The sequence below is a fragment of the Lissotriton helveticus genome, chromosome 5_1 (assembly GCF_964261635.1).
Source record: "Lissotriton helveticus chromosome 5_1, aLisHel1.1, whole genome shotgun sequence".
NCBI lineage: Eukaryota > Metazoa > Chordata > Amphibia > Caudata > Salamandridae > Lissotriton > Lissotriton helveticus.
Genome location: NC_136065.1, coordinates 1,286,102,750 through 1,286,129,514, shown reverse-complemented (window position 1 = coordinate 1,286,129,514; position 26,765 = coordinate 1,286,102,750). Strand labels below are relative to the sequence as shown.

The 26,765-nt window shown below is 47.5% G+C and overlaps 1 protein-coding gene across 1 annotated transcript in view; it reads left to right on the top strand.

Moving 5' to 3' along the window:
• The first annotated feature begins 273 nt into the window (after window positions 1-273).
• LOC144755319 (putative G-protein coupled receptor 139) overlaps window positions 274-26,765 on the top strand; it is a 39,518-nt gene continuing 13,026 nt past the window's right edge. Inside the window, exon 1 of the mRNA XM_078644120.1 lies at window positions 274-605. Within this exon, the coding sequence (XP_078500246.1) occupies window positions 533-605 (73 nt within the window). The 5' untranslated portion in view covers window positions 274-532. The remainder of the gene's footprint in view (window positions 606-26,765) is intronic.

Sequence of the window (26,765 nt, the reverse complement as noted above, 5' to 3'; positions counted from 1 at the left end):
CCGGTCCCAATACAGGCCTGTCAGTGCTCTTCCTCTTTCATCGTTATTTACCAGGGAGCACTTCATTCTGCCAGCGATAGCTGAGCTGGGCTTTAGCTCGGCAATCAGCATGTTATCCGGGAACACTAAATGTGGGCCATAAACTGCCTGCATATTGCATATGTCGTTAAAGCGATATTCATGCATCTGTGCTAAGGCAAATTACATCTGGGCAGGCAGATTCATGACGGAGATAACGTGACACATTGCACTCCCAAGGAAAATAACAGTGCCACTCAGGGTTTGTCGACTGACGTAGCTTGGGCAAAGAGGCCTAAAGAGCTCGGCCCTGCCCACCTCCCGCGCTTGGACGCCCTGCGAGGTTCCCTTCTTTTCCTGTTTCACTCGCGGCCCACACTCTGCTGCAGGCAGCGCCGGCAGGGGGAGTAGGGTATGGGCCGCCATGACACGGCCCTGTCTGGTGACGCCGAAGGCACCCAAGGTTTGAACTATTGAGACGGCTGCTGTGCTAATCTTTGAGAAGAGGAAGGCAATGGCTGACACTCACTGGATGGTGTACCTGCAGAAGATATTTTATCCACTTCTTGCTATCGTTGGGATTCCGTGTAAGTAGAACAAATATTCCACCTCTTGCGTCCACCACCCTGCCTTCCCTTTCTATTTATCTCGCACTTGCAGGTTCTTTTTCATCCCTGCTTTCCAACCTTGTCATTTATTTACCATCTTTTTGTTCTTTCTTCCATCTCCTTTTTTCCCTCTTTCTTCGCTTGCTTTGTTTAAAAGTATGATAGTGAAAAGTAAATCCTACTCGCCGAAAATGAGTTCTGATACACCATTAATTGCAACCATTGGCAAAAAATAAGCTCCTCAGGAGAGAGTATATGTTCTAAGCAGAGACCTGTGCATTGATGGAACTTTGTATTGTCCAGAGCTCTGTCCTGACTTAACATTTTTGACTCTATTAAGCAACTTCTGTCATGCAATCCAGTTAGTAGACTATTACACCTGCCAACTATCTTTAATATCAATTTATGACCCCAGACTCCTCGCCGCTGTGCAGTTTGCTGTATGTGTATTTGTTCAATCAAATTGTAAATGCAGATTGTGAGGTTAGGCTTCGCATATCACCCTGTTGATTACCAGGCAATAGTGGTCAATAGATAATTTTAATGAATGAGAACTGTTATGTGCGCTCTCTTGTAGATGGGACCTGGCATTCTAGCATCCTTGATGTTTGAGCCTTTTAGGTTCGCTACGTCATGCATACTGTGTTAGCGCAAGGACTACTGCGGGCATAAAGTTCCATAGATCATTAAAGGTTATTTGGGCTTCTTCCTAGTGAGGTTTTGGGCAGCCATTGCAGCTTGTGTGGCACAAAAGCCTTTTCTGTTAATGCAGATACTTCAGATCTCATGCTGCATGTGGCAGCTGCTTTCAATTCGTCGCCTATAACTTCTGGAGTGAAACTGTATACAAACAATAAAACAGACCTACCCCACCTCCCCTGAACTTTGAAAAACATAGAGGGTCTGATTTACAGTTAGATGGATGAGGAACATCCTACTCTTGCGGGATACAACCTTTACAACAAAACTTTTACAACGAACTACCATTACAACGCAACTTTTACAACGCAAACTATTACAACGCATTGCTCTGGGGGGCGCTCTAGGATAGGGAATAGGTTAATTTACTATCCAATAACCTTCCCTACTATCCACGGGGACTGGAGTTGGAATAGTAAATTAAACTATTCACTATCCAGCGCCCAAAAGCATTATGCGTTGTAATGGTATGCGTTGTAAAACTTACGATGTAAAGGTAGGCGTTGTAAAGGTAGGCGTTGTAACGTCATACATCCACTCTTGCTGACCTGGAGAAGAATGCATCAGAGGAGTTTCTCCCATCATACTATCCACGTGGAGGTAGAAATCCCTCCCATGGAATCCCTCCTCTTTTAGCACTTCCTCTTGAAATAGGTGTTTCTGTTTCTACACAGCACTAAATGCTATCCAGAGCCCACGCTGTTTTGCCTATGTTGCCGCCATATGTCTTAAAATAATTGTGTTGAGAATTTCACTCTCCACGCTGTAAATTTTATTGTATTGTAATGTATATGATAGTTCGGCTTGTAGGGGTATGCAGTGTCTGCATCTACAGCTTGGTAGAATGGTTCAGGGGTAGGCATGTCATCTCCAACCAGAATAAGCATATCTCAACCTCTGTATTTTTTCTGGATAGACTCCCTCAAATGTATATTGGTAAGGCTTCTAGGCTCTTTATATAGCCTGCCTCCAGGAGCTTGGCACCAAATCTCCAACAGGTATTGGTGTACCTAAACATCTTGTAGGGTATATTATTTCTATCCTTGAGTAGCTTGAAGTTTCTACAATGTTAGTAAATAGTGAGATCCATTCCCCAACATCCTTTGTGTTTCTTTACATGAGCAAAGGTCTTCTCTTGGCAGTGCCTTTTTCTCCATCGTTAGAGCTTTTTGTGCCATCGAGGCCACCCAAACCATAAAACTGAAGTTCATGCCGGTGAATAGTGTAAACCAAACTTTATTTCGAACTTAAGGATTTCTCAAACATGCTGCAGTGCCTTAGACTTCACTTATTTGTGTATTGTGTCTTTTTTAAACGCCAGCCTGCTCATGGGGTCAAGGTGAATACTAACTGGGAATGACATTTACTGTTTAAATACTCTCCCTTCACCACCTTCCTATCTCCTTTCCACGGCCTTGTCACAAAAACAACAGAAAGCGGTCACAAAACACATACTCCTCTACTGGTAGAAGACGTTATTTGAACCAGTAAGTAGCCTGAACCATGTTTATGCTGGTCTTCGTAGCAACAATGCTAGATGAACAGATTGTTTGCCTGGTAGCCCCACTTCTGAACTTTCGTTTAACAAAGGAACCTCTAAAGTGAAAACTGGCCAGGGATTTCATTAGTGAGAGTGGAGAACCAGCGCCCAGTCTCCACTATGTATCTTTGGCAAACTGAGACAAGTATCGCTGTGCCACCAGTAAAAGTTTGGACTCACGAAAGTCTTGCATGACAAGAGCTTGATGTCTTTCTTGGTTCTGTTTATACAGTGGAGGGGGGCCAGCTTGCTAGAGGCTCCCCATGTCACAAGTTCCTTGGATCCTTGTCAGTGTCCTGACCATTCGTCTTTCTAGAGAAAGGAGACTCTCAGTATAGTCTTTCTTCTTCCTCCCTTCTTGTCACCATTTCACCCCCTCAGGAACATGTTCAGGAACTCCTCCCAGTCATGTTTCCAATCACCCGAGGAGCACACATGAGTCAGGGAGCAGGGACTGGCTTGAACCAGCAAGTCAATGACGTCTCACCTGCTGATATCTTGGCTGCTACGCGCCTTTTCCAGAGGTGCCAGCTGTTTCACTGAAAGGATGTAAACAGAAGTGAGTGTCACAGTCTCTCAGGCTTTGCATGTTAATGTGGTGGTGCTCAAATGTCAATACAGCAGGGAGCTTGCCCTGTGACAATAACTGAAACTGTGAATGCCCGCGAACCAGAAATTATTTCAGAGAATTCACATCCATTCCCTGGCAACAATAATGCAGCTATTCATCCCTGCCACAAACGTTCATGATGAGGTGCCAGAACTGTAAATTAACTCGTGAACTTGTGGAGGGAAGTGTTCGGTATTGCACAAAAGATTTCGATTACACAAAATACATGCACATTTCTCAAGACGTTTCCAACAGTGGGGAAGAAATTTAAAAAGTGAATTCTATGGAGTTGGGTCCAATGTTCCCAATTACATTTCATGAAATTCTTTACTGATGGGGCAAACAGTAAATTCCGTACATATTAGTAGAATATACTCTTTCTTAACATAAAGCCAAATTGCATTTGCTAAAGAAAGACTGTTCTGAGTCAAATAACCATATGGTCCCCTCCAAGCACATGTCCATAACACAAGGAATCCTCAAATTCCCTCTCTTAAGTCTCAGTACTGTGGGTTGATTCAAGCTGAGGATGTTTCTTTAAATCGTGAAAGCAGTCCCATGGAGCATCCAGGAAGGAAACCTATTCTGCCTCAACCTGGACCCGGGTGCACTTCCTCTGCCTCAACTATGAACAGGACAAGATTCTGCAGCCTGAGTTCAAGCCATTTCCTCTGCTTACAGGAAACGTGCATTGCCCTGAATCAAGTTTAATGTGCACTATGAGGCATTAGGGAAACAAACTCTTTTCTGGGGCATGAAAACCTTTGCGTGGCTGTAGTAACCGGTCTCAGTACAAACACAACTGTTGATATTTGGTAGCCATCGGCAGTACATGCTATCTATGGCTTGTCCTTTAGTATCCCTGACACTGACCTTGATACTCATTCCCCGGGAGCACATAAAGACAATGACAGGTGCAGACATGAAACAAGGCCCTGAAGTTTAGCTTCTGTGTTTTCCACTTCTTGCCCTTCTCAGCCACTGAGCTCCAAATACCATGCTTAGTAGGGACTAAATGTGGGACAAGGAGTCAATCCTGTGATGTCATGGACAAAAAAGTGTGCAATGTCACTTATGGTTCCCATGGGGCTTTGGTGAATCAATGTTTATGAATGCTGAATAGGATCAATTGACTGACGCTGATGGACATACTCTTTACTGGGATAATCACATTGTTTTAATCTAATGACATCCTACTCCTACCAAATGTTAGACAGTACCAGGCTTTGAGACAGCAGCAAAACAATATTATAACTTTCCTTGAAGTAGACAAACCTATATTTCTATTGGCTGTGTTTATTTTAGTAATAGACAGTTACATAATCCCAAACTCATTGAAGACTCATGACTGTGGACGCCGCCTCTCGTAGGAACATATGCAGTGGTGGCTGGTGGAATTTGAAATTGGTGAGGAGTGTGATCAAAAAACTAATTTAGTCATGCAGGTGAATGAAGCAAGCAAGCTTGAAGTTTATCAGTAGTGAACGGGGGTTCCCCATCCAAGAACACTTTTTTAAAATGTTGTATATTGGCCCAATATCCAGCACAATTTATGTGATAAATAGATCAAAAATTCAGTTCTTATATGCATTTGTAAATACAAGAAATCATTGCATATTTAATTGGACCAAAAATGCAGTTCTTGAAAGCATTTATAAAGGAAAATTGCCCTGCTGCGGAAACCTTGTGCTCCTAGTCCTGCCTTGCCTGAGCAGGTCTGTGCCCCAATCCTGCCCTGAATCACCTCTGTACCCCAGTCTAACCCTTCACGAGCCACCCTGTGCCCCTTCCCTGTCCTAAAGCCACCCTTGAGCCCCATTCCTACCATGAAGCATCCAGTGTGATGTTCTGTAGCAGCGGAGAGAGCAGTCATACCTCAAGGGGACTTGTATTGAGAGAAGTGAGGTGCTTCTTAAAACATGACCTATTGATAGGTATACTGGCAGCTCGTTTCCTAGTTGACCTCTAAGATATCCAGGCTCCCAGATCAGTATTACTTTGCATTATGGGATTACTCCTTTCCGATTATATACAATTACAAAAGTTTGAATGTGAAGAATAAAAAGAAGGACCACAGACCCCAGCACCTGCTCCCACGAAGAAACTGGACCAAAATCACAGATGACCAGCTCACCGCCTCACTCAACAACTCCACCCCAACCATCCCGAAAGACGACGACCCCAACACCGCAGCCCAAACTCTGCACAGATGGATCTTGGACAGTGCCAACACCATAGCCCCCCTCAAGAAGAACAACAACACACTCGCCAAGAAAGCCAGATGGTTTACCACCGAACTTCAAGAGTCCAGACGCACATGCCGCCACCTCAAAAAGACCTGGAGGAACTCCAAATCCACAGAAGCCTACAACAACTTCAGAGCCACCACCCACACCCACCACCAACTCATCAGAAATACGATCAAAGACAGAATCTCCACACACGCACACAACAGCAAAGCGCTCTTCAGCATCATCAAGGAGTTCGCCCAACCCAACGGTGAGTCTACAGAAATCCCTCCCTCTCAAGACTACTGCGACAAACTCAGCACCTTCTTCCACCACAAGATCAAGAACATTTATGACAACTTCGACAAAGACAGCCAACACACTGAACCCTCACCATCCACCCCAGACACCCTGAAACCAACGATTGACAGCTAAAGACGAAGAAGTCAATCCACTCCGGGGCCCCCACGGACCCCTGCCCCACCACATCTTCAGCAGAGCCACCAACACCATCGCACCCATGCTTCGCCCCACCATCAACCGCTCTCTAGAAAATGCCTCCTTCCCCGATGACTGGAAGCATGCCGAGATCAATCCCCATCTGAAGAAGCCCTCAGCAGAACCCACAACCTCAAAAACTACAGACCCATCTCCCTGCTCCCGTTCTCAGTGAAAGCCATCAAGAAAGCCATCAACAGCCAACTCGCCACCTTCCCCGAAGAGCACAACATCCTCAACCCCTCCCAATCCGGCTTCAGAAAAAAACACAGCACAGAAACCGTCCTCCTCGCCACTACAGACGACATCCGCTCCCTCCTGGATAGAGGAGAAACACTAGCCCTCATCCTCCTCAACCTCAGCGGCCTACAACACAGTTTCTCACCGCACCCTAACAAACAAAATTCACGACACAGTGATCCGGGGCAAGGCCCTCGACTTGATCCTCTCTTTCCTCTCTGGCAGAACACAGCGGGTCAGACTCCCTCCTTTCATCTCGGACCCTACACCAACCACCTGCGGAGTCCCCCAGGGATCCTCACTCAGCCCCATGATGTTCAACGTCTACATGGCTCCACTCGCCCCCATCGTCAGAACACACAGACTCAACATTGTCTCATATGCAGGCGACACCCAACTCATTCTCTCCCTATCCAATGAACCCAACGCAGCCAAGCACAACTTTCATGAAGGCATGGAAGCAGTCGTCAAATGGATGAAAAGCAGCTGCCTACAACTCAACACCGACAAAACAGAAGTACTCATCATGGGGCCATACCCCGATGCCTGAAAAGACACGTGGTTGCCCCCTGCCCTTGGAAACCCGCCCACTCCCATGGGCCACGCACGTAACCTCGGAATTATCCTGCACTCCGAACTCAAAATGGACCACCAGATCAACTCCATTGCATCCTCCTGCTTCCACACCCTCCGCCTCCTACGCAAGACTTTCAAATGGATCCCCCTCGAGCACAGAAAGACCGCCACTCACGCCCTCGTCACCAGCAGACTTGACTACGGCAACGCACTCTACGCTGGAATAAACAAAAAACACGTCCGCAAGCTCCAAAACAACCAGAACGCCGCCGCAAGACTGGTCCTCAACCTGCCAAGACACTGCCACATATCCCAGCACCTGTGTACACTCCATTGGCTCTCCATCGAGGCTAGAATCACCTTCAAGATTCTCACCCACGCACACAAAGCCTTCCACAACACCGGACCTCATATCTGAACAGCCAACTCGAATTCCATGCACCCCAAAGGACCCTACGATCAGCCCAGCTCTCCTACGCCGTGGTCCCCCGCACCAGAAGTCCAGATCGGGAGGCCGCTCCTTCTTCCTCGTGGCCAGAGCCTGGAACACTCTACCGCTCCACCTCAGACAGAAGACATCACTCCCCATCTTCATGAAAAACCTCCATACATGGCTCTTCGACAGACCTTTACCTTGATGGACTGGAACATGTACCTCTCCTCCTCCCCTGCGCCTTGAGACCCTCACGGGTGATTAGTCGTGCTCAACAAACCAATGATTGATTGATTGATTGAAGGATAAAGTTATCTGTGCAGGCACAAAATGCCTGAAGCACTGTCTGTTTCACCTCATAGAAACTGTCGCCGGAGTTGGTGAGATAGCTTGGGGGAGATAACATCCGGTGGAAAGATGTGTGCTATCGGAACATTTATGGTTTTAGAAGTGACTAAAAGGTACATTTCACCTGCAAAGTAACTTCTGCATTTTGTGAAAGCCAGTGGTGGTTAGCATAGGTCGTGCTTCTGGGCGATGGGGCCGGGCTGGGGAGGGGCAGGGTGGGGTGGTAGTAAACTTGGACATACGACGGAATGGAGGAAAGTGTAATTACTGCTGTGCTGCTGTGAGGTCCGCCGCCGCACCCTGGGAGTCCACCCCAGCCGTCTGCATTGCCGCGATCCGGGAGCCCACCCAGATCGCGTGTGTGAAGGAGGTGGCGTAGTCTGCTGATCGCCACCCGGGAGCCCACTCCGGTCACGTGCTCTGGTCCTGAGAGTGCCCGGGTGCAAGTGCTGCCTGTGGAGGAGTGCTGGGTCCTATGCTGTGCCCGGTGACCGAAGTAGTCACCTCCAAGGTACTGGAGTCCTTCTGCTCCCGTGCTGCTGCTCCTACTGAGTGATTCAGGCATGATAATCTCGCGAGGAGCGAGATTTAACCGGCAGCCATCTTTAAGTCAGGCGCCTCAACCAATCCCCTGCGAGGAGTATCCGGCAGCCATTTTGAGGTCAGGCAACTGCTGGAAATTGCAACAAGCATTGGTAAATGACTACCAGAGGAGCTGTCAGGTGCCTCATCATACATTAAAGGGCCATATCAATGGACTTATTGAACTGCAAGCTCGTCCTATCGCCTGCCCTTGATATACATTGATGCGAGTAGCAGTACCTACATGTCAAGTAGCTGGTGGACTGCTCTTTTCATAGGCGCCCTGCTATTTAACCTTACACTATATCATAAGTGAAGATTGGCGCTAACGGTGGCGCTTTGAACCGAGTGGCAGGCGCTGTGAGGGTTCCTGTAGTTTGGCTATTCACCACAAAGCATTTGTTCCACCATATTCATACGCGATGTCTGGATCGCCCACGTCAAAACAGAGTCATGCCTCTGCCAGCGCCAGCACCAGGCCAGAGTAACCTATGTCCACAGCCCAAATGGGTGAACACAGACTTGGCTTGCTCGGAGTCCCTTTTCTTTGCCCGCCGGAACCCTTGGTCCTCATATCGGTGGGAGGTATTGTATTGTATTTGCATACTTATATAGCGCTACACTGCCACCCAGAGGGTATCCTGGCGCTTTAACTCAGCAAGCCGAAATCACCGATGCAGAAATCACACTGCTCTTGGGAACAGGTGGGTTTTCAACCCTCTCTTGAAGGCTAGGAATTCACTCTGACTCCTGGGCGAAAACGGAAAAGAGTTCCAAAGTCTAGCGGCCGCAAAACTAAATGACCGACCTCCCATCCTTATCCTCTGGACTCTGGGAACCGTCACCAGACACGCAGAGGAGGAGCGTAGGCTCCGAGATGTAGAGTACCATGAGAATAAGTTCTGCAGCAGGACTGGGCCCTGTCCATGCAAAGCTCTAAAAACCAGACAGGATGCTTTGAAAAGGATCCGCTGATGAACAGGCAGCCAGTGTAGATCCCGTAATGCCGTGGTGGAAGAGGCAGCGCGCGGACGAGAAAGTGCCAGCTTAGCTGCCATATTTTGGACCCGCTGCAGCTTGCCCACCAGCGTTCTAGGCACCTCCAGAAGCAGTGCGTTGCAATAATCCACTCTACTTAGGATAATACCCCGCACTACCTCTGGTCTAGCCTGCGCTGGGAGCAGTGGTAGGACTTTACGTAACATCCGAAGCAGCATCATACAGGTGGCTACGGTTTTGTTAACGAAAATGTCCAGTTGCAGGTTGGGGCCAAACATGACCCCCAAATTACGAGCAGACTCTGCTGCAGTCACTGCCTCCGAAAAGGAAGAGGGCCAAAAATCATCCGGGAGTGAACGTGGGACACGGTCGTTGGAGCAGTACAACACCTCCGTTTTTGACCCATTAACCTGGAGGGAGTTGGAGCGCAGCCAGTTCGATGTGGCAGTCATACAGCGGTGGAATGTCTCTATGGAGACGGCGTCTTTGCCCTCCAGAGAAAAAAACAATTGGGTATCGTCAGCGTAATTCAACACCGAAATACCGAAAGAACTTATCAATTGGATCAGAGGGCGGAGGTACAGGTTGAATAATATAGGGCTGATGGCCGAGCCCTGTGGCACCCCCTGCCCAACTTTCCGCACATCCGACTTAAAAGGTGGCAAAGCCACCACCTGCTGCCTGTTGTCAAGATACGAGACTAACCAGTCCCTAACCAACCCCGTGACCCCGATCTCCTCCAGTCTCCCAATAAGGATGGAGTGGCTGACCGTGTCGAACGCGGCCGACATGTCGAGCAGCAATAAAAAGGCTGCCCGACCCGTGTCGACCCGCGAACGAAGATTGTCTAACACGACCATCAGCGCAGACTCCGTCCCATGCGCTGGTCGGAACCCAAACTGGGCCACATCCAGCCAGGTGTTATCCTCTAAGAATCTGGATAGAGAGCGGGTGACCAACTTCTCCAAGATCTTAACCGGAAAAGGGAGCAAGGAAATGGGCCTGTAATTTGACAGACAGGTGGGGTCGAGTGTGGGTTTCTTCAGGAGGGGAGAGACCACCGCCAACTTCCAACTCTCTGGGACCGTCGCGGTGACAAGCGACTGATGGCAGATGGAATACAGAGGATGAAAGAGTTCTTTTTGGAACAATTTCCAGAATTTATGCAGGAGTGGATCCAGCGGAGAACCTGATGACACAGTCCGTGCCAGTTTACAATACTCCTCAAAAGGAGGAAGAGAAAAACGACTCAGCTGGGGTCGACTGGGGAGTTCAACCGGAGCTCCCAGACTGAGGGGGGGACAACTCAGCTGGGGTCGACCGGGAGTTTCTTCCAAAGCTCCCAGACTAAGAAAGGTATGGGCCTTTGTTGGCAGGAATGGCTAGAGGACTTTGTAGACTTCATGAAGGGGTCTCATGTGACTGAAGAGGAGCAGCAACTGATTGCATTACGCAATTTAATCGAGAAAGATGTTGGGTAGATTATAAAGGAGCTTCCGGCTGACGCTGCTTCGTCCTATGCCAATGTGCGTGATGCACTAAACAGAAAATGTCTTCATGAACGGAACATTGATTATGAAAGATATACATTCAATCTGGCTTCTCAAGAAAAAGACGAGCCCATGAGTACTTTCATTACGCGACTTTGACGCTTGGCCTGCTACTGTGAATTTGACTCTTTCTCGACGGAAGACGGCCTTCGCCTGCGAGTCATAGAAGGATGCCACTCTAAGTCGTTAGGCAGACGTCTATTAAAGAAAAGTAACTCTCTGGATGAGATCGAAGAAATGACGTGAATACATGATCAGGCAGAAGAACATGCCAAGAGAATGGAAGCTGGAAGAGGCGAAAAATGTGAACAAGCATTTCGGCTCCAATCCCGTAATACCAATAGGTCTTCCCCTGCAAAGCAACGATCATTCAGATCCAAACTTCAGTCCCATTATGCAAGTCACCAACTTAAATGCTAACGCTGTGGATATGACTTTCCTCACACGGAGACCTGCCCTGCATTAGGCCAAAAATGCAGGAAGTGTGGCCGGGACAACCACTTTGAGAACATCTGCGGAGCTCCTCGCAAAGACACCCACAGAGACAATTTCAGACAATACAGACAGTCTAACACTCGCCATCATGCCAAAGCAGTGTGGGACTGCAGAGATTCTTCTACTGGCTCTTCACAGTCCAGCCATCAGTCTCATGGGACATATCGATCCCGTCGATCACAATCTCGTGAGTCGAGGTCGCTGTCACCAATATCGCAAGACAGTGATGAGTACGTCTGCATGGTTGTGGATCCGGACTGGTTGAAGAAATACCCATGACTAGATCTTAAAATGGACATGCACTTGGCCAAATTTGTTCTGGATAGTGGAGCATCTCTCAACTATATTTCAGTTGCAGAATACAAGAAAATGAGTCCACCACCACACTTGCATAAAGCCGCCGTGCGGGTGTACACTTGGGTGTCAAAGGAACCTCTTCCTTGTTTAGGACAATTTCCGACTAATCTCACGTACAAGGACAGAACTATTCCGGCCCGCATTCATGTCATTGATGGTCCTGAAGCAGATTGTCTTCTTAGCTTGCCCACGGCGGAACGACTTCGAATAGTAGAAATTTTGTATAAATTGATGATTAACCTGATATAGTTCACAAGTTTCCGAAGTTATTCACCGGACTTGGAAAGATGGCTCACTGCCAAGTTTGATTGCATATCAATGAACGTGTGACTCCCATAGCACAACATCATAGGAAAATTCCATTTCACCTTCAACAGTCTGTAGAGGAGAAACTGCAGGATCTTCTCCAGGCTGACATCATTGAGAGAACATCAGGACCCACTCCCTGGGTCTTTCCAGTGGTAGCTGTGCCTAAAAAAGGTTCACCTGGCAAAGTGCGTCTCTGTGTAGATATGAGGGCACCCAACACCGCCATTGAAAGAGAAAGACACCCGGGACCTCATATTAGCAACATGATTGTGTCACTCAATAGGGCGCAAATATTCTCTAAACTAGACCTTAACAAGGGCTATCACCAGCTGGAACTTCATGAAAAATCGAGATATATCACCACATTCTCGACTCATCAAGGACTGCTCAGATACAAAAGACTAAGCTCTGGGGTCTCTTCTGCCGCTGTGATTTTTTCAGGAGGCCATCAGAAAGGTAATTCATCACATTCCCAACACTCTAAACTACAGTGATGACATCCTTGTCTATGGAGCAACAATGCAAGAACACGACACGGCACTGGACCGAGACTGTCATGCTCTGTTGGAGGCCAATCTCACTTTAAATAAAGACAAATTCAAATTCCACAAATCCACATTAAAATTCTTCAGACACATCTTCTGAGGTGCTGGAATGAAGCCTGATCCAGAAAAGATTGCCACTCTGAATGATACCCCCAGGCCGCGAGACGCGGGGGATGTACGTTCCTTCTTAGGCATGGCAAGCTATTGTGCATGCTATATCAAGGACTATGCCACTATCAGATACCCTCTGAGAAAGCTGACCAAACAAGGATACACATTTCAAGGGACCACAAGATGTGATCAAGCCTTTCATGCAATCAAAGCTGCAGTTAAATCTGCAAACAATCTTGCATATTTCAATCCTAGAAGAAAAACTGAAATCACCATGGATGTGAGTCCCATAGGACTTGGAGCGATATTAGCTCAATATGACAGAGAGAGTGATCAGCGGAATATTGTAGCATATGCCAGTCGGAGTCTCACGGACATAGAGAGAGCATATTCTCAGCTTGAAAAGGAAAGCCTGGCGGTGGTCTGGGCCTGTGAACATTTTCACATCTTTATTTACGGAAAACACTTCACACTTATTACAGATCACCAGGCCCTGATAACCATCTTCAGAAATCCCCGTGCCAAAATGCCACCCAGAATAGAGCGCTGGGGCATCCGCCTTCAAGAGTATACTTATACTATCATCCACAAGCCGGGAAACGCTGCAAATCCAGCTGACTATATGTCCCGACATCCCAAGGCAACGTCCAAATCCAATCCATCATTAGCTGAGGAATACATCCATTTTGTAGTGGCACAAGTCAAACCACCAGCAATCCCTCTGGAGGCCATCCTTGACGCTACCAATAAAGATGCCACACTACAAAATGTAAAACATCGCATTCAGGCAAACAGTTGGAGGCATTTGGAGGAATCTGGACAGAGTGTACAGATTAACAGTAAGGAACTGTCCTCTTTCAGACATGTGAAGGATGAACTGTCTATCACATCAGGTGGTGTTGTACTAAGGGAAAAACGGATCGTCATTCCGAAACAGTTACGCCAAGGAGTTATCAACCTAGTGCATGAAGGGCACAGAGGTATTGTAGCCACGAAGAGACCGCTGCTGAAGCGGGTCTGGTTCCCTATGCTTGATCAGATGGAACTTACACTGAAAGACTGCCCACAGTGTCAGCAAGTAGGTCGAGAGGATCCACCTGCGCCTCTCCAAATGTCTGAACTGCTGGATGGTCTGTGGCATCATGTTGCGGTGGACTTTTTTGGACCGCTACAATCTGGCAAGTATATACTGGTCATAATGGACGAATACTCACGTTTCCCAATTGCGCACCTCATAACGTCAACCAAAGCTGCCACCATTATACCTGTACTCGATGAGGTTTTCACAGCATGGGGCATACCGAAGGTAGTGAAAACAGATAATGGCCCACCATTCAATGCGCAAGACACCGGATGATATATATATATTGCAGATGTCCGGCAACATTAATGTTAGGTCGCACTGTGCGGAACAGAATACCAGCTTGGGAAGATGCAGCTAGTGGTATGTCTCAAGACTCTGAGCATGAAGAATTAGCAGCCAGAGACAAACTGAAAAAGGAAAAGATGAAGGAATATGCAGACTGACGGAGAAAAGCTGCACAGCCATCCATCCATGAGGGAGACTGGGTATTGGTGCAACAAGAGCAACAGAGATAAACAGACTGTCAATATCATGCATGCCCACTGCTGGTGACAAAATAAAAAGGGACCATGATTACAGCTGCGTCGGAGGACAAGAGGATCACAAGGAATGTGACGCAGAAATGCACGCCCAATGTCAGAGAAGCATTGACTGTACCCTACAGTGTGGCAAAAGGAGATGCACCTGAGTCAGTAAGTGATGATCGAACTTCCACGTCTCCTGATGAAGGGGAACGGGCGGCTCAAGAGGCACCTCTCCTGCCGCAACGAACTCATCGAAGATCAGTTCGCCTGATTGAAGAACTGTAACTATGTTGTTTTCTATTATTGTTTAATCTGGCATGCACGGACACGCCTAAGATAGTTGAAGTTGTTTAAGGAGGGGGAAGATGTAATGTTGTGAGATGTGCTGGGTGCTAGGACCAGCACATGAGGTTGCGAGGTGGGAGGAGAGCTGGGTGGCGGAAGAGGAGGAGTGAGGAATGGGCAGACCAGAGCAGGAACATGAGCGTAGTGGGTGCATGGTAAGAAAGCTCCCATTACCAAGAATAGTGTCTGTGTCATTTGTACTGGTGCAGCAACACTACCCTTAATGACCCATACCTAAAGGGCCTTGATAGGGGCTCAAACTAGATACTAGCATGCCTAGGTGGGTGTGATTATACAGCAGAGGCCCCCACTAGGCTCTACAATACGCTAAACAAGTTGTAGCCTGCCCCCCACGACCACACACATATAACATCTGCAAACGTGCACCGCAAAAGTTCCGAATCACTTAATTAGAAAATGAACTGAGAGATACGGTGTATGTCTGGGGGAGAGTTGGGGGCAGCAGCTCCTGCGAGGTAGCACGGGCCCTGCTTAGGGGAGCAATAACACAAGAAGAGTGGGGTTTGCCAAAAGGTTGTGGGGAGGGCAGGACTTGTGAGACACTCTGACGCATGGGCACCTGATATGAGGTGGGAGTACTGAGCAGGGCCTGCTGAGTGTGAGCAGAGAGGACAGGACCACCATCTCATGCCCCTCTAGCCATCAGTTGAGGCAGATGGCTAAAAGCAGCAAGCAACAGAAAGCCCGTTCCTAGACAGGGATGTATCTGGAGAGCTGTGGCGCCACGAGGCAGGGAGTTTCTCAGTGCGAGCATCCAGCCGTCTGTTGACAGAGTCCTACGACAACAGGTAGATTAGTCGTCCTACCAAGACCCTCCTCACAAAAAGGGCACCGCATGCACCACTCACCCAAGAAATCCACTGCAGAGCATTTACCAAATCCACCATTGACATAAGTGTGCTTGACGTGCAACATTTTCATTGTCTAAAGGTGTGTGCATTCCCACCCACCTTCAGAGAAAAAACAGGAGTGCCATGTGACTTCATTTTGAAAGGCGAGAGCCACTAATCACTGCATGCTTGTCTGATAATTCAAACGAAAAGCAGAGACTTCAAGACCCAGAATGCATTAGAACCCATTCTAGAGGAACACAAATTGGAAATCTCATGCTAAGAGCAACAAAATCGACCTGTGACCATATGCTTTCGGAACTTGTTTAGACTCAAGAGTTGAAGTAAAGTTTATACAGCTTGGAAGCAGTACACTGAATTGATACCTCTGACAACCACAAGACACATCAAACACCAGGCTGGCACGCACGAGGCAACAGTTCCTGGCTTACCTGGCAGACCCTACTGCTCTGGTCCTGAAAAGGCATGCTTGGGAGGTTTTAGAGGATGCCAGTAAAGTCTCAAGGATTGTTGTGCCCCCTCAGTGTTCCTGCAATTCGCTAGCCTCTGATTAAGGTGACAAGAGGTATGGTTTACACAGATATTCTTCTAAAGCACGTCCAGAGTATCTACTTACAGTATGCATGTGACCCGATGCATTGCATGCTGTTTGAAAGCGGGCAATGGCAGCTCGGCCTTCTGTCCCAACCTGCAACACCTGGCCTGAGCCAATCAATTTGCTGCAGAGTAAAGCAATTATTGACTTGGCAAGGCGCTGTTACGCTCCTCAGGAGATTTGGGGTTCCGACAGCAGTCCTCAAGCGCCTCTTTAAGTGCACATGTTGGGCTGGAAAGAGCAAGGCACACGTCCAACCCGACATGCGCACTTCACCTTAAGGCAGGCGCGCAACTCCCATTCGGCTGAAAGGGCTTCAGCCCCCACCCTACTCCCCGTCGTGTGTGGCAGCCCGGGCTGAGACAGCTTCCCGGGCACACACAGCCGCACCCGAGTACTTCACATGTCTTTAAAATACCATTTATTTGCTAACAAGGCTTTGTTTTTTTGTCACTCCTTCTTGAACCCCTGCATCTCCACTCTGCCACTCTGATTATCGCTGGAAGAATTAGGCCCCCCGAAATTTTTTCTAAGCCCAAAATTTCGCTCTAATTGCGCCTCTGCCTTAAGGAGCCTGTCAATCCTCAAGCTCCCAGTCATGCTCCAATCCCACACGTTCGCCCTCTACAGCTGGCTGTAAAAAAGCCAGAGCCATTCCGCGCACACGCATCTAAAAACAAACCAACAAAACAAATGTAAATATCGCTTAAGTAAACTGTGGGCCCAGCACCAATAGAAATAGGGGGCAATGCCCCCAAACCCCTACAAAGAAACTGCCACTGAGCATATGCACTTGTGTGCCTCAGGATCACCCTACAACAACCTGGCTGAAAGCGGAAACTGTCTTCAACCACTTCATTACCACTACACTGTGCCTCAGACACAACTACGCTGATGTGCTTTGAGGTAACATACACTTGCTGTAGAAGGAGCTCTTCAAAATGGCACCAATACTTTCAGAATACTACATTTTATAGTATACAGGATCAGGAATTTTCAGTTCTGTTAAGGACACGGAGGCCAGGATTATGCAATCTCTTCTTCGCTTTTTATTTTCCTTCAGTAGCCATTCAACTCACAGATGTACATATAAACAACCATGGCTAAAGAAGATCTGCCTCTTCTTCCTGTGAGGTACCAATGCCACCCGTAAAGTAAAGTTTTGGATTTTTCTTGCTTCTGATCTGAAACTGAAGTAAACACAGTGCTAAGTAGAACATTTCCAAATTACTTTAAATAACAATTCTATGGTGTATATCAATAAAAAGAAACATTTCATATAATAAAATGTACATTTCATATACTCCAGTAAGACCAATTTGGGTAAACTACTCCTTGCCTCAATGTCCTTAAAAGACTTGAAACTTCTTGATAGCTTATTGTGAGTAATTGAAGGGAGAATGAACCCTGTTTAGGGAACAACCAAAATCCCCGTCAGGGTGAACCACAAAAATTCACATGGCCACTGTACCCTCCTTTTTGGAGTGTTACACCCAGATTTCTGAGCTTTCAGGGTGCCCTGGGTGGCTGCCACTCCTAGCTGTTCCATCGCTGGTGGCTACTTGTTCCCAGAATACAGTCAATGGGCATCTCAGGACTAACTATCACCCTCCTCTGGGTCACTCCCACCCCAGGGATTTCAGGGCCATGGGGCATGATACACCCTGCCCTGGTGCCTGAGTTACCCTAAAACTGACTGGTGTATTGCTCTGGGGAAAACAGCATGTATACTACCATGGTCTGACTGGCCCCGGTGTCCCTCAGAGCAGTGACAGGGACTCATTCGCCTTGACCTGGTGGAATTGACTACTTTCATACTCAGGGATCATACATCTACTCTCTAAGTTCACCTCCCAACTAAGGGCGATTGGGGCATGGTTACCTCCTGCCCCTGGGGACTACTTACCCTGCTGGCCATATTGGCCCCACCTGTAGAGGTCCCACTAGTGGGTGGTTTCTAAGGACAGACAGAGTCCCTCTGCTTATGTCCTAGCGGAGAACAATTGGAGCAGCAGGATTTGGAATCGGGTGAAATGTGCAACCATCCACCAGAACCTCCCTCCTCTTCTCAGAAGGGGCATGGGAACCCTTTCCCCCACCTGCCTCTGGGACTCGTCTCTGTCTCTTTTGACCTTCCCCTCACGATGCTCAGCGGAACCTGAACTACCCTTCTTGGGGTCACTTCCATGTACCTTCTTGTGGACCCTGGTGCAGTCCATCTTTAGCAGGCTCCCTGGGGTCATGGACCTTACTAGCTAAAAGGTGTTAGTGCAGCTCTGTAAAACAAAGACTGAACATGTGCTCTCTAGCAATCAGGTTGTACAGCACTTTGTAATCAATCACTTCACAGCTCTTCATCCAACCATCCGGTGCCTTGGAAAAATGATCCCTACAATCCAGCCAGGACTGTTGGGGTATCTTTTTTGACTCTCCCTAAACTTTTTCCTTTTCCTTTCTGAGGTGAACCCATGTTTCCTGCCCACTTTGCCTGTGGATAACTGGGCCTCACTCCCTTCATTGGGAGCATGTCCTCAGAGGCTGCCCCCAATCTTCTTTAGGGACCTTATTCATCTCCAAGGCAAACAGTTGTCTATGCTATCTCCACAACAAAGTTAGGCACCACATCCTTAGGGATGGGGACTCCCCTTGCTCCAATGGGCAATGGGTAACATTACTACCAATACAGCTGGACTCTGCCTACTTGTCTCTGATGTCCAGCTCCTTGAGACTGGGCTCATGGGCCATCTTCCTCTCCTCCATGGCCAGTCTTTCCATTGCCATTATCTTTATCTTCCCTGATTCAATCTTTTGCTTGGACAGCTGCAGTTTGAGCTCACTCTCCACCTTCCTGACCTCCATCTCTTCTGGGAAGAGACCTAGGCAGATGCCCTGCTCCCTGCCCCTACCTGGGCCTCTTCTGGGAGTGCATGTGCTCTCCTTGCAGCTCAGGTCCCAGGTGTGGGTATTATATCCCCTCATCACTCAGGTTTGCCCCCTCCTCCTCTGAGTCATCCTCTTCTCGGTTGGTCTGCAACCTCTGTACCTTCTCAAGGGCTGTGATGGCTACCTTGAGACCCAGTTTGGTAGCCTTCCTATCTGCTTTAAGCCCCTTCTCTTTGCAAAGCTTCAGCAGCTCAGCCTGCTTAGGGTGTCAAACTGGATCATATCCATCTCCATGGTACAAAAAAAGAAGGCAGGGCACTTAAATTTAGAAACCCGAAGAATTTGAAAAAGAGGTCAACTCTGGTGTCAAATTATTTATATGGATATTTGCGATACTGCGCAACATCAATGTGAGAAGTTGGGTTTTGGTTGAAAAGGGTGTGACCCCAAATCAAGCAATAGCCACAATTCCCAACAGGGTGAACCATAAAAAGTCCAAAATTAACCTGTGCTTAACCCTCTGGTACCTTGCCACAAAGCAGTCAGGCTTAACTTAGACACAATGTAAAAGTATTTGTGCACCACACACACAGAAATAAATTGAAAATATAACACAAGAAAAATCCCACACCAGTTTAGAAATGTAGAGTACATATAATAAATTATTTGACACCAAATGACTAAAATCCAATCAGTAGAACCAGAGTTATGAATTTTTAAAGTTCATGGTAAAAACTAGGGCCTCAAAGATCAAAGCGCTAAATATGGAAATCTAGTCGCAGAAGACCGGGTCAAAGTAAAAACAAATATGCCCAACATAAATGTAGCGCAGGTGGGATACAGGGAGTGGGTTGGGCCTGATATGCGCTTACTTTCAGACTTAGAAAACATTCTGAGAAAAAGTCTAGGTAGAAGTTCAGTAGGGCAAGGCTGCCGGTGGAACTCAAGGAGGGAATGTAGGCGTTGGGGAGCCACTGGACTAAGGTGTGGAGAAGATTTTTACATTCAGACTTAGCCTCTCTTTTGGAAGTTGAGAATCTCCTGCAAGATGAGGCAGGAGGCTGTAGCCGTCGGGAGTTCCGTGAGGCTGGATACCCCTTTGGCGAAGGACCGCTGAACAGGATATGCTGCTGTGGAGAAGTATGTATCAGGAGCTGTGGCTAAAGTCAAGCCGACCAGTGATGCAGCTTTGGTGGATAGACGAGTAGGTTGACCCCATTCTCCCCTCATTTCACAGAGCACTTTTTACCCAACAATGTTTTAAGAGTCCAAGTTTTGAATGTTGAATATCTGGGCACCCTTGACACCACAACAAAAAGCCAAGGACTGGAAGGACTTACTCAGGCAGAGTCTAGTGTAGGTTCAAGATGGTGGTAGCCTGGTCTGTCACTGAGGCTCTGATCAGGAGGCCTGCCAATTAGCTTTTAGACTCACTCTGGTTGTTTTGGGTTCAAGTGATACAACAGGGCTCAAGCAGTAGGCCAGGCCTCAAGGGTTCAAGGCAGCCTCCAGGCATGAAAGCAGCTTTTCCATGTGCATCAAAACAGTCTTGTGAAGTACACACCAGCCTACAGCATCTGGCAGTCCTCCGAGAGTCCTTCCTCAGGTCCAGAAGTGAACTGAAGAGTGAGTATGAGGGTCCTCTGTCTATACATGCTGCTTCTTTTGAAGTAGGAGATATTTCTGCAGAATTCCCTTTGAAGTGATTGAGGTTTCCTGCTTCCCCTGCCCTGGCTCCTGACTGTCTGTATGAACAATGCAGGTCTGGCTGGTCCTTTGATTGAAGGCAGAGGATATCCCACTCCGTTGCAAGTGGGTCTGTGCCCAGCTCTGCCCCCATCCTGTCAGATGATGTCTCATCCAGGTACACCTAATCACTCTATTGTGTGGCTGTCTTGGAGGAATAAACAAAGTCCAACAGCCAATTACACCCAATCACATGACCCAGGACAGGCTGCAGGCACAAAATAATGTAGGGCAGGAAAATGCCAACTTTCTAAAAGTGGCATTTTCACAACTTAAAATCTGAGTTTGCCATTAAAGAGGATTTTAATTACAACTTCTCTGACACCTAATATGAAATGCTTACCTGTTCCCAATCAAAAGCTAGCACTTATTAAATGTAATAAGACAAACCATTGTTATCCTATGGGGGAGGTAGGCCCCACAATAGCGAAAAACAAATGTAGGAGTTTTTTACTACCAGGACATGTAAAACGTAACAGTACATGTCCAACCATTCAATTACAATGCAGCCTGCCCTACGGGCTACCTAGGGCTATCGTTAGGGGTGACATATGCAATAACAGGGGAGGTTAAGGCATGCCAAGGGGCTTAAATTGACAAGTCAAATTGGTTGTTTAAAACTACATTCAGGCTGCAATGGCAGTCCTGGCAAAGGTTGTGGGGGGTGGGGCTACTTAGGTGCCTGGCATAATAAGTGCTGCAGGCCACTAGTAACATTTAATGTACAAGTACTGAGTATTCTACAATGGATTTATAAGCAAATTAAATATGCCAAAAAGGTTTAAACCAATTTTACCATGTTTTAAAGGACAGAGCACAAGCACATTAGCATTGGTTAGCAGTGGTAAAGTGTACAGAGTCCTAAGGCCTACCAAAAGGAATGCAGCAAAAATAGGAGCGGTGAAGGCAAAACATTTGGAGTTGACCCCGTAAAAAGGGCAAAGGCCAACAAGTATGCTATACAATGTTTAATTCTATGACAAGATCGGTAGCTTCAGATCATGCAAGTCTAAAGCGGATCGACAAAGAAAGAACAACCATTTCTTAATGGTTTGTAATCAAATTCCTTAAACATAGTATCCAATAACCAGTCCGCCATGTGAATGATGTTTTGTAGAACTGCACCAACATTAATGGATTTGGAGACAGCTGCACCTCTAAGTGAGAACCCCAAAAAATTAAATATCAATGCCTGCTTTAAATAAAATCCATCTGATCTATCAAGCCAAGGTGAGATAGGCCAGAAGGTCAAACAATGGAAATAAGTAGTAGGAGACGATCTGAATTCTGCAGTGACCATTTTGTAAGCTCTAATGTAGTGTACCAAAGCGAATTTGCTTTCACCTAGAAAGCTGGGAAAGAATTATGTCCTCCTAAATATGAGAAAGGTAACTCCTTTTTGAGTAAAGTACTTACCTGCAAGATCCAATGCTTCAACATCCAACACTGTTTTACACAAGGCTAAGCAAAGACGCATGGCCAGGTTGGCAGAATTTGTATTCCTGGTTAAATACTGTATGGGCGAATTTTGCGGATCTGCGGGCCGCAAATTCGCTCAAAATTGAAAAAAATCAGCGAATTTACGGATTTTCCCACGAACTTGCGTGATTTGCACTCTACTAAACTGGAGTACTTTCTACTGGCTAATCAGTAAGTGCTACCTCGTTGGATAAATGTATAGTACTTTTCCTACACTGCAGCTGCGTAAAGGGCCAGAAGATTTGTCTCCACTGACCATGTGTGCCTGTAACTTTGCTACCGCCCCAAAGGGCGCCGAGGTCCCTTAAGTGAGCTGTCCATCATAGACCTCCCTCGAGTATTACAGCTAATTTTCAACTGGAGATATGGGGTTAAAGCACACTTTCCCAGCCTCGACCGTGCTCACTAATGTTTTGGGCTGATTAAAACGTTATTGAATTTGAGCTTCAACTCGAGCACCTGCTATATCTGTAAGTGCTTCCTGTTGAGGTTTAATTTTTGTGACAGGAGACTCGTGCCATAATGAATCCTGCCCTGCATAGTTATCCACGAAGATGCCACCGTTTTGTGCAATACCTCTACTCAGCTGGAGTACTTTCTACTGGCTAATCCAGTAAGTGCTACCTCGTTGGGTAAATGTAAAGTGCTTTTCCTACACTGCAGCTGCGTAAAGGGCCAGAAGATTTGTCTCCACTGACCATGTGTGCCTGTAACTTTGTCACCGCACCAAAAGGCGCCGAGGTCCCTTGAGTGAGCTGTCCATCATATTTGGGAAAGGGCGGGAAGACGTTTGATACCGCTAGTGTGTGATGCGGGGCCAAACGAGCGAGGCTTCTATGCGTGTCAATATGCCTCTTGTGTATAAAGGGTCAGAGAGCGAGCAGGGCAGCAGGTGAGGAGAAAGCAGCCTCCTGGTCACAGGAACTACACGGGGTTGCGCTCGAGAAACTCAGGGATTCAAAGACCTCCCTCGAGTATTACAGCTAATTTTCGATGGCAGATATGGGGTTAAAGCACACTTGCCCAGCCTCGACCATGCTCACTAATGTTTTGGGCTGATTAAAATGTTACTGAATTTGAGCTCAGGCACCTGCTTTTATTTATATCTGTAAGTGCTTCCTGTTGGCCCACAGGAAGCACTTACAGAGTTAAGGCAGGTGCCCGAGTTGAAGCTAATGGCGCAGGCAAGCTGCCAGATTTTAAGTTGCTTCAGAAAAGGGGGTGGTGATGAACAGAGTGCCTGAATTAAGCAGACCACTCTTACCCAGTCCAAAGATCAGGGCTTGATCCATCACCGTTTTTTAGCTCACTGCACCATCCCAGCTCAGAACTTGGCTATATGCAAAATAGTCTGTTCCTGTCCCAGTGCATGATGGGAACAGGGCAAACCAAACTACCAAGCCAATTCTTATACTGGGAAGGAAACAAGCTTCCGGGGACCGGTTTCTGCCATTTCAGGCGTCGTCGGCCGGCTTGCTTGAATCCTGAGGGCGCAATGAGCAAGGGACTCACATCTGAGTATACCCTTCCACGCTTATGGTGGACAAAAATGATTCAGAAAAGGGGGTGGTGATGAACAGAGTGCCTGAATTAAGCAGACCACTCTTACCCAGTCCAAAGATCAGGGCTTGATCCATCACCGTTTTTTAGCTCACTGCACCATCCCAGCTCAGAACTTGGCTATATGCAAAATAGTCTGTTCCTGTCCCAGTGCATGATGGGAACAGGGCAAACCAAACTACCAAGCCAATTCTTATACTGGGAAGGAAACAAGCTTCCGGGGACCGGTTTCTGCCATTTCAGGCGTCGTCGGCCCGGCTTGCTTGAATCCTGATGGTGCAATGAGCAAGGGACTCACATCTGAGTATACCCTTCCACGCTTATGGTGGACAAAAATGATTCAGAAAAGGGGGTGGTGATGAACAGAGTGCCTGAATTAAGCAGACCACTCTTACCCAGTCCAAAGATCAGGGCTTGATCCATCACCGTTTTTTAGCTCACTGCACCATCCCAGCTCAGAACTTGGCTATATGCAAAATAGTCTGTTCCTGTCCCAGTGCATGATGGGAACAGGGCAAACCAAACTACCAAGCCAATTCTTATACTGGGAAGGAAACAAGCTTCCGGGGACCGGTTTCTGCCATTTCAGGCGTCGTCGGCCCGGCTTGCTTGAATCCTGATGGTGCAATGAGCAAGGGACTCACATCTGAGTATACCCTTCCACGCTTATGGTGGACAAAAATGATTCAGAAAAGGGGGTGGTGATGAACAGAGTGCCTGAATTAAGCAGACCACTCTTACCCAGTCCAAAGATCAGGGCTTGATCCATCACCGTTTTTTAGCTCACTGCACCATCCCAGCTCAGAAATTGGCTATATGCAAAATAGTCTGTTCCTGTCCCAGTGCATGATGGGAACAGGGCAAACCAAACTACTAAGCCAATTCTTATACTGGGAAGGAAACAAGCTTCCGGGGACCGGTTTCTGCCATTTCAGGCGTCGTCGGCCCGGCTTGCTTGAATCCTGATGGTGCAATGAGCAAGGGACTCACATCTGAGTATACCCTTCCACGCTTATGGTGGACAAAAATGATTCAGAAAAGGGGGTGGTGATGAACAGAGTGCCTGAATTAAGCAGACCACTCTTACCCAGTCCAAAGATCAGGGCTTGATCCATCACCGTTTTTTAGCTCACTGCACCATCCCAGCTCAGAAATTGGCTATATGCAAAATAGTCTGTTCCTGTCCCAGTGCATGATGGGAACAGGGCAAACCAAACTACTAAGCCAATTCTTATACTGGGAAGGAAACAAGCTTCCGGGGACCGGTTTCTGCCATTTCAGGCGTCGTCGGCCCGGCTTGCTTGAATCCTGATGGTGCAATGAGCAAGGGACTCACATCTGAGTATACCCTTCCACGCTTATGGTGGACAAAAATGATTCAGAAAAGGGGGTGGTGATGAACAGAGTGCCTGAATTAAGCAGACCACTCTTACCCAGTCCAAAGATCAGGGCTTGATCCATCACCGTTTTTTAGCTCACTGCACCATCCCAGCTCAGAACTTGGCTATATGCAAAATAGTCTGTTCCTGTCCCAGTGCATGATGGGAACAGGGCAAACCAAACTACCAAGCCAATTCTTATACTGGGAAGGAAACAAGCTTCCGGGGACCGGTTTCTGCCATTTCAGGCGTCGTCGGCCGGCTTGCTTGAATCCTGAGGGCGCAATGAGCAAGGGACTCACATCTGAGTATACCCTTCCACGCTTATGGTGGACAAAAATGATTCAGAAAAGGGGGTGGTGATGAACAGAGTGCCTGAATTAAGCAGACCACTCTTACCCAGTCCAAAGATCAGGGCTTGATCCATCACCGTTTTTTAGCTCACTGCACCATCCCAGCTCAGAACTTGGCTATATGCAAAATAGTCTGTTCCTGTCCCAGTGCATGATGGGAACAGGGCAAACCAAACTACCAAGCCAATTCTTATACTGGGAAGGAAACAAGCTTCCGGGGACCGGTTTCTGCCATTTCAGGCGTCGTCGGCCCGGCTTGCTTGAATCCTGATGGTGCAATGAGCAAGGGACTCACATCTGAGTATACCCTTCCACGCTTATGGTGGACAAAAATGATTCAGAAAAGGGGGTGGTGATGAACAGAGTGCCTGAATTAAGCAGACCACTCTTACCCAGTCCAAAGATCAGGGCTTGATCCATCACCGTTTTTTAGCTCACTGCACCATCCCAGCTCAGAACTTGGCTATATGCAAAATAGTCTGTTCCTGTCCCAGTGCATGATGGGAACAGGGCAAACCAAACTACCAAGCCAATTCTTATACTGGGAAGGAAACAAGCTTCCGGGGACCGGTTTCTGCCATTTCAGGCGTCGTCGGCCGGCTTGCTTGAATCCTGAGGGCGCAATGAGCAAGGGACTCACATCTGAGTATACCCTTCCACGCTTATGGTGGACAAAAATGATTCAGAAAAGGGGGTGGTGATGAACAGAGTGCCTGAATTAAGCAGACCACTCTTACCCAGTCCAAAGATCAGGGCTTGATCCATCACCGTTTTTTAGCTCACTGCACCATCCCAGCTCAGAACTTGGCTATATGCAAAATAGTCTGTTCCTGTCCCAGTGCATGATGGGAACAGGGCAAACCAAACTACCAAGCCAATTCTTATACTGGGAAGGAAACAAGCTTCCAGGGAACGGTTTCTGCCATTTCAGGCGTCGTCGGCCCGGCTTGCTTGAATCCTGATGGTGCAATGAGCAAGGGACTCACATCTGAGTATACCCTTCCACGCTTATGGTGGACAAAAATGATTCAGAAAAGGGGGTGGTGATGAACAGAGTGCCTGAATTAAGCAGACCACTCTTACCCAGTCCAAAGATCAGGGCTTGATCCATCACCGTTTTTTAGCTCACTGCACCATCCCAGCTCAGAACTTGGCTATATGCAAAATAGTCTGTTCCTGTCCCAGTGCATGATGGGAAC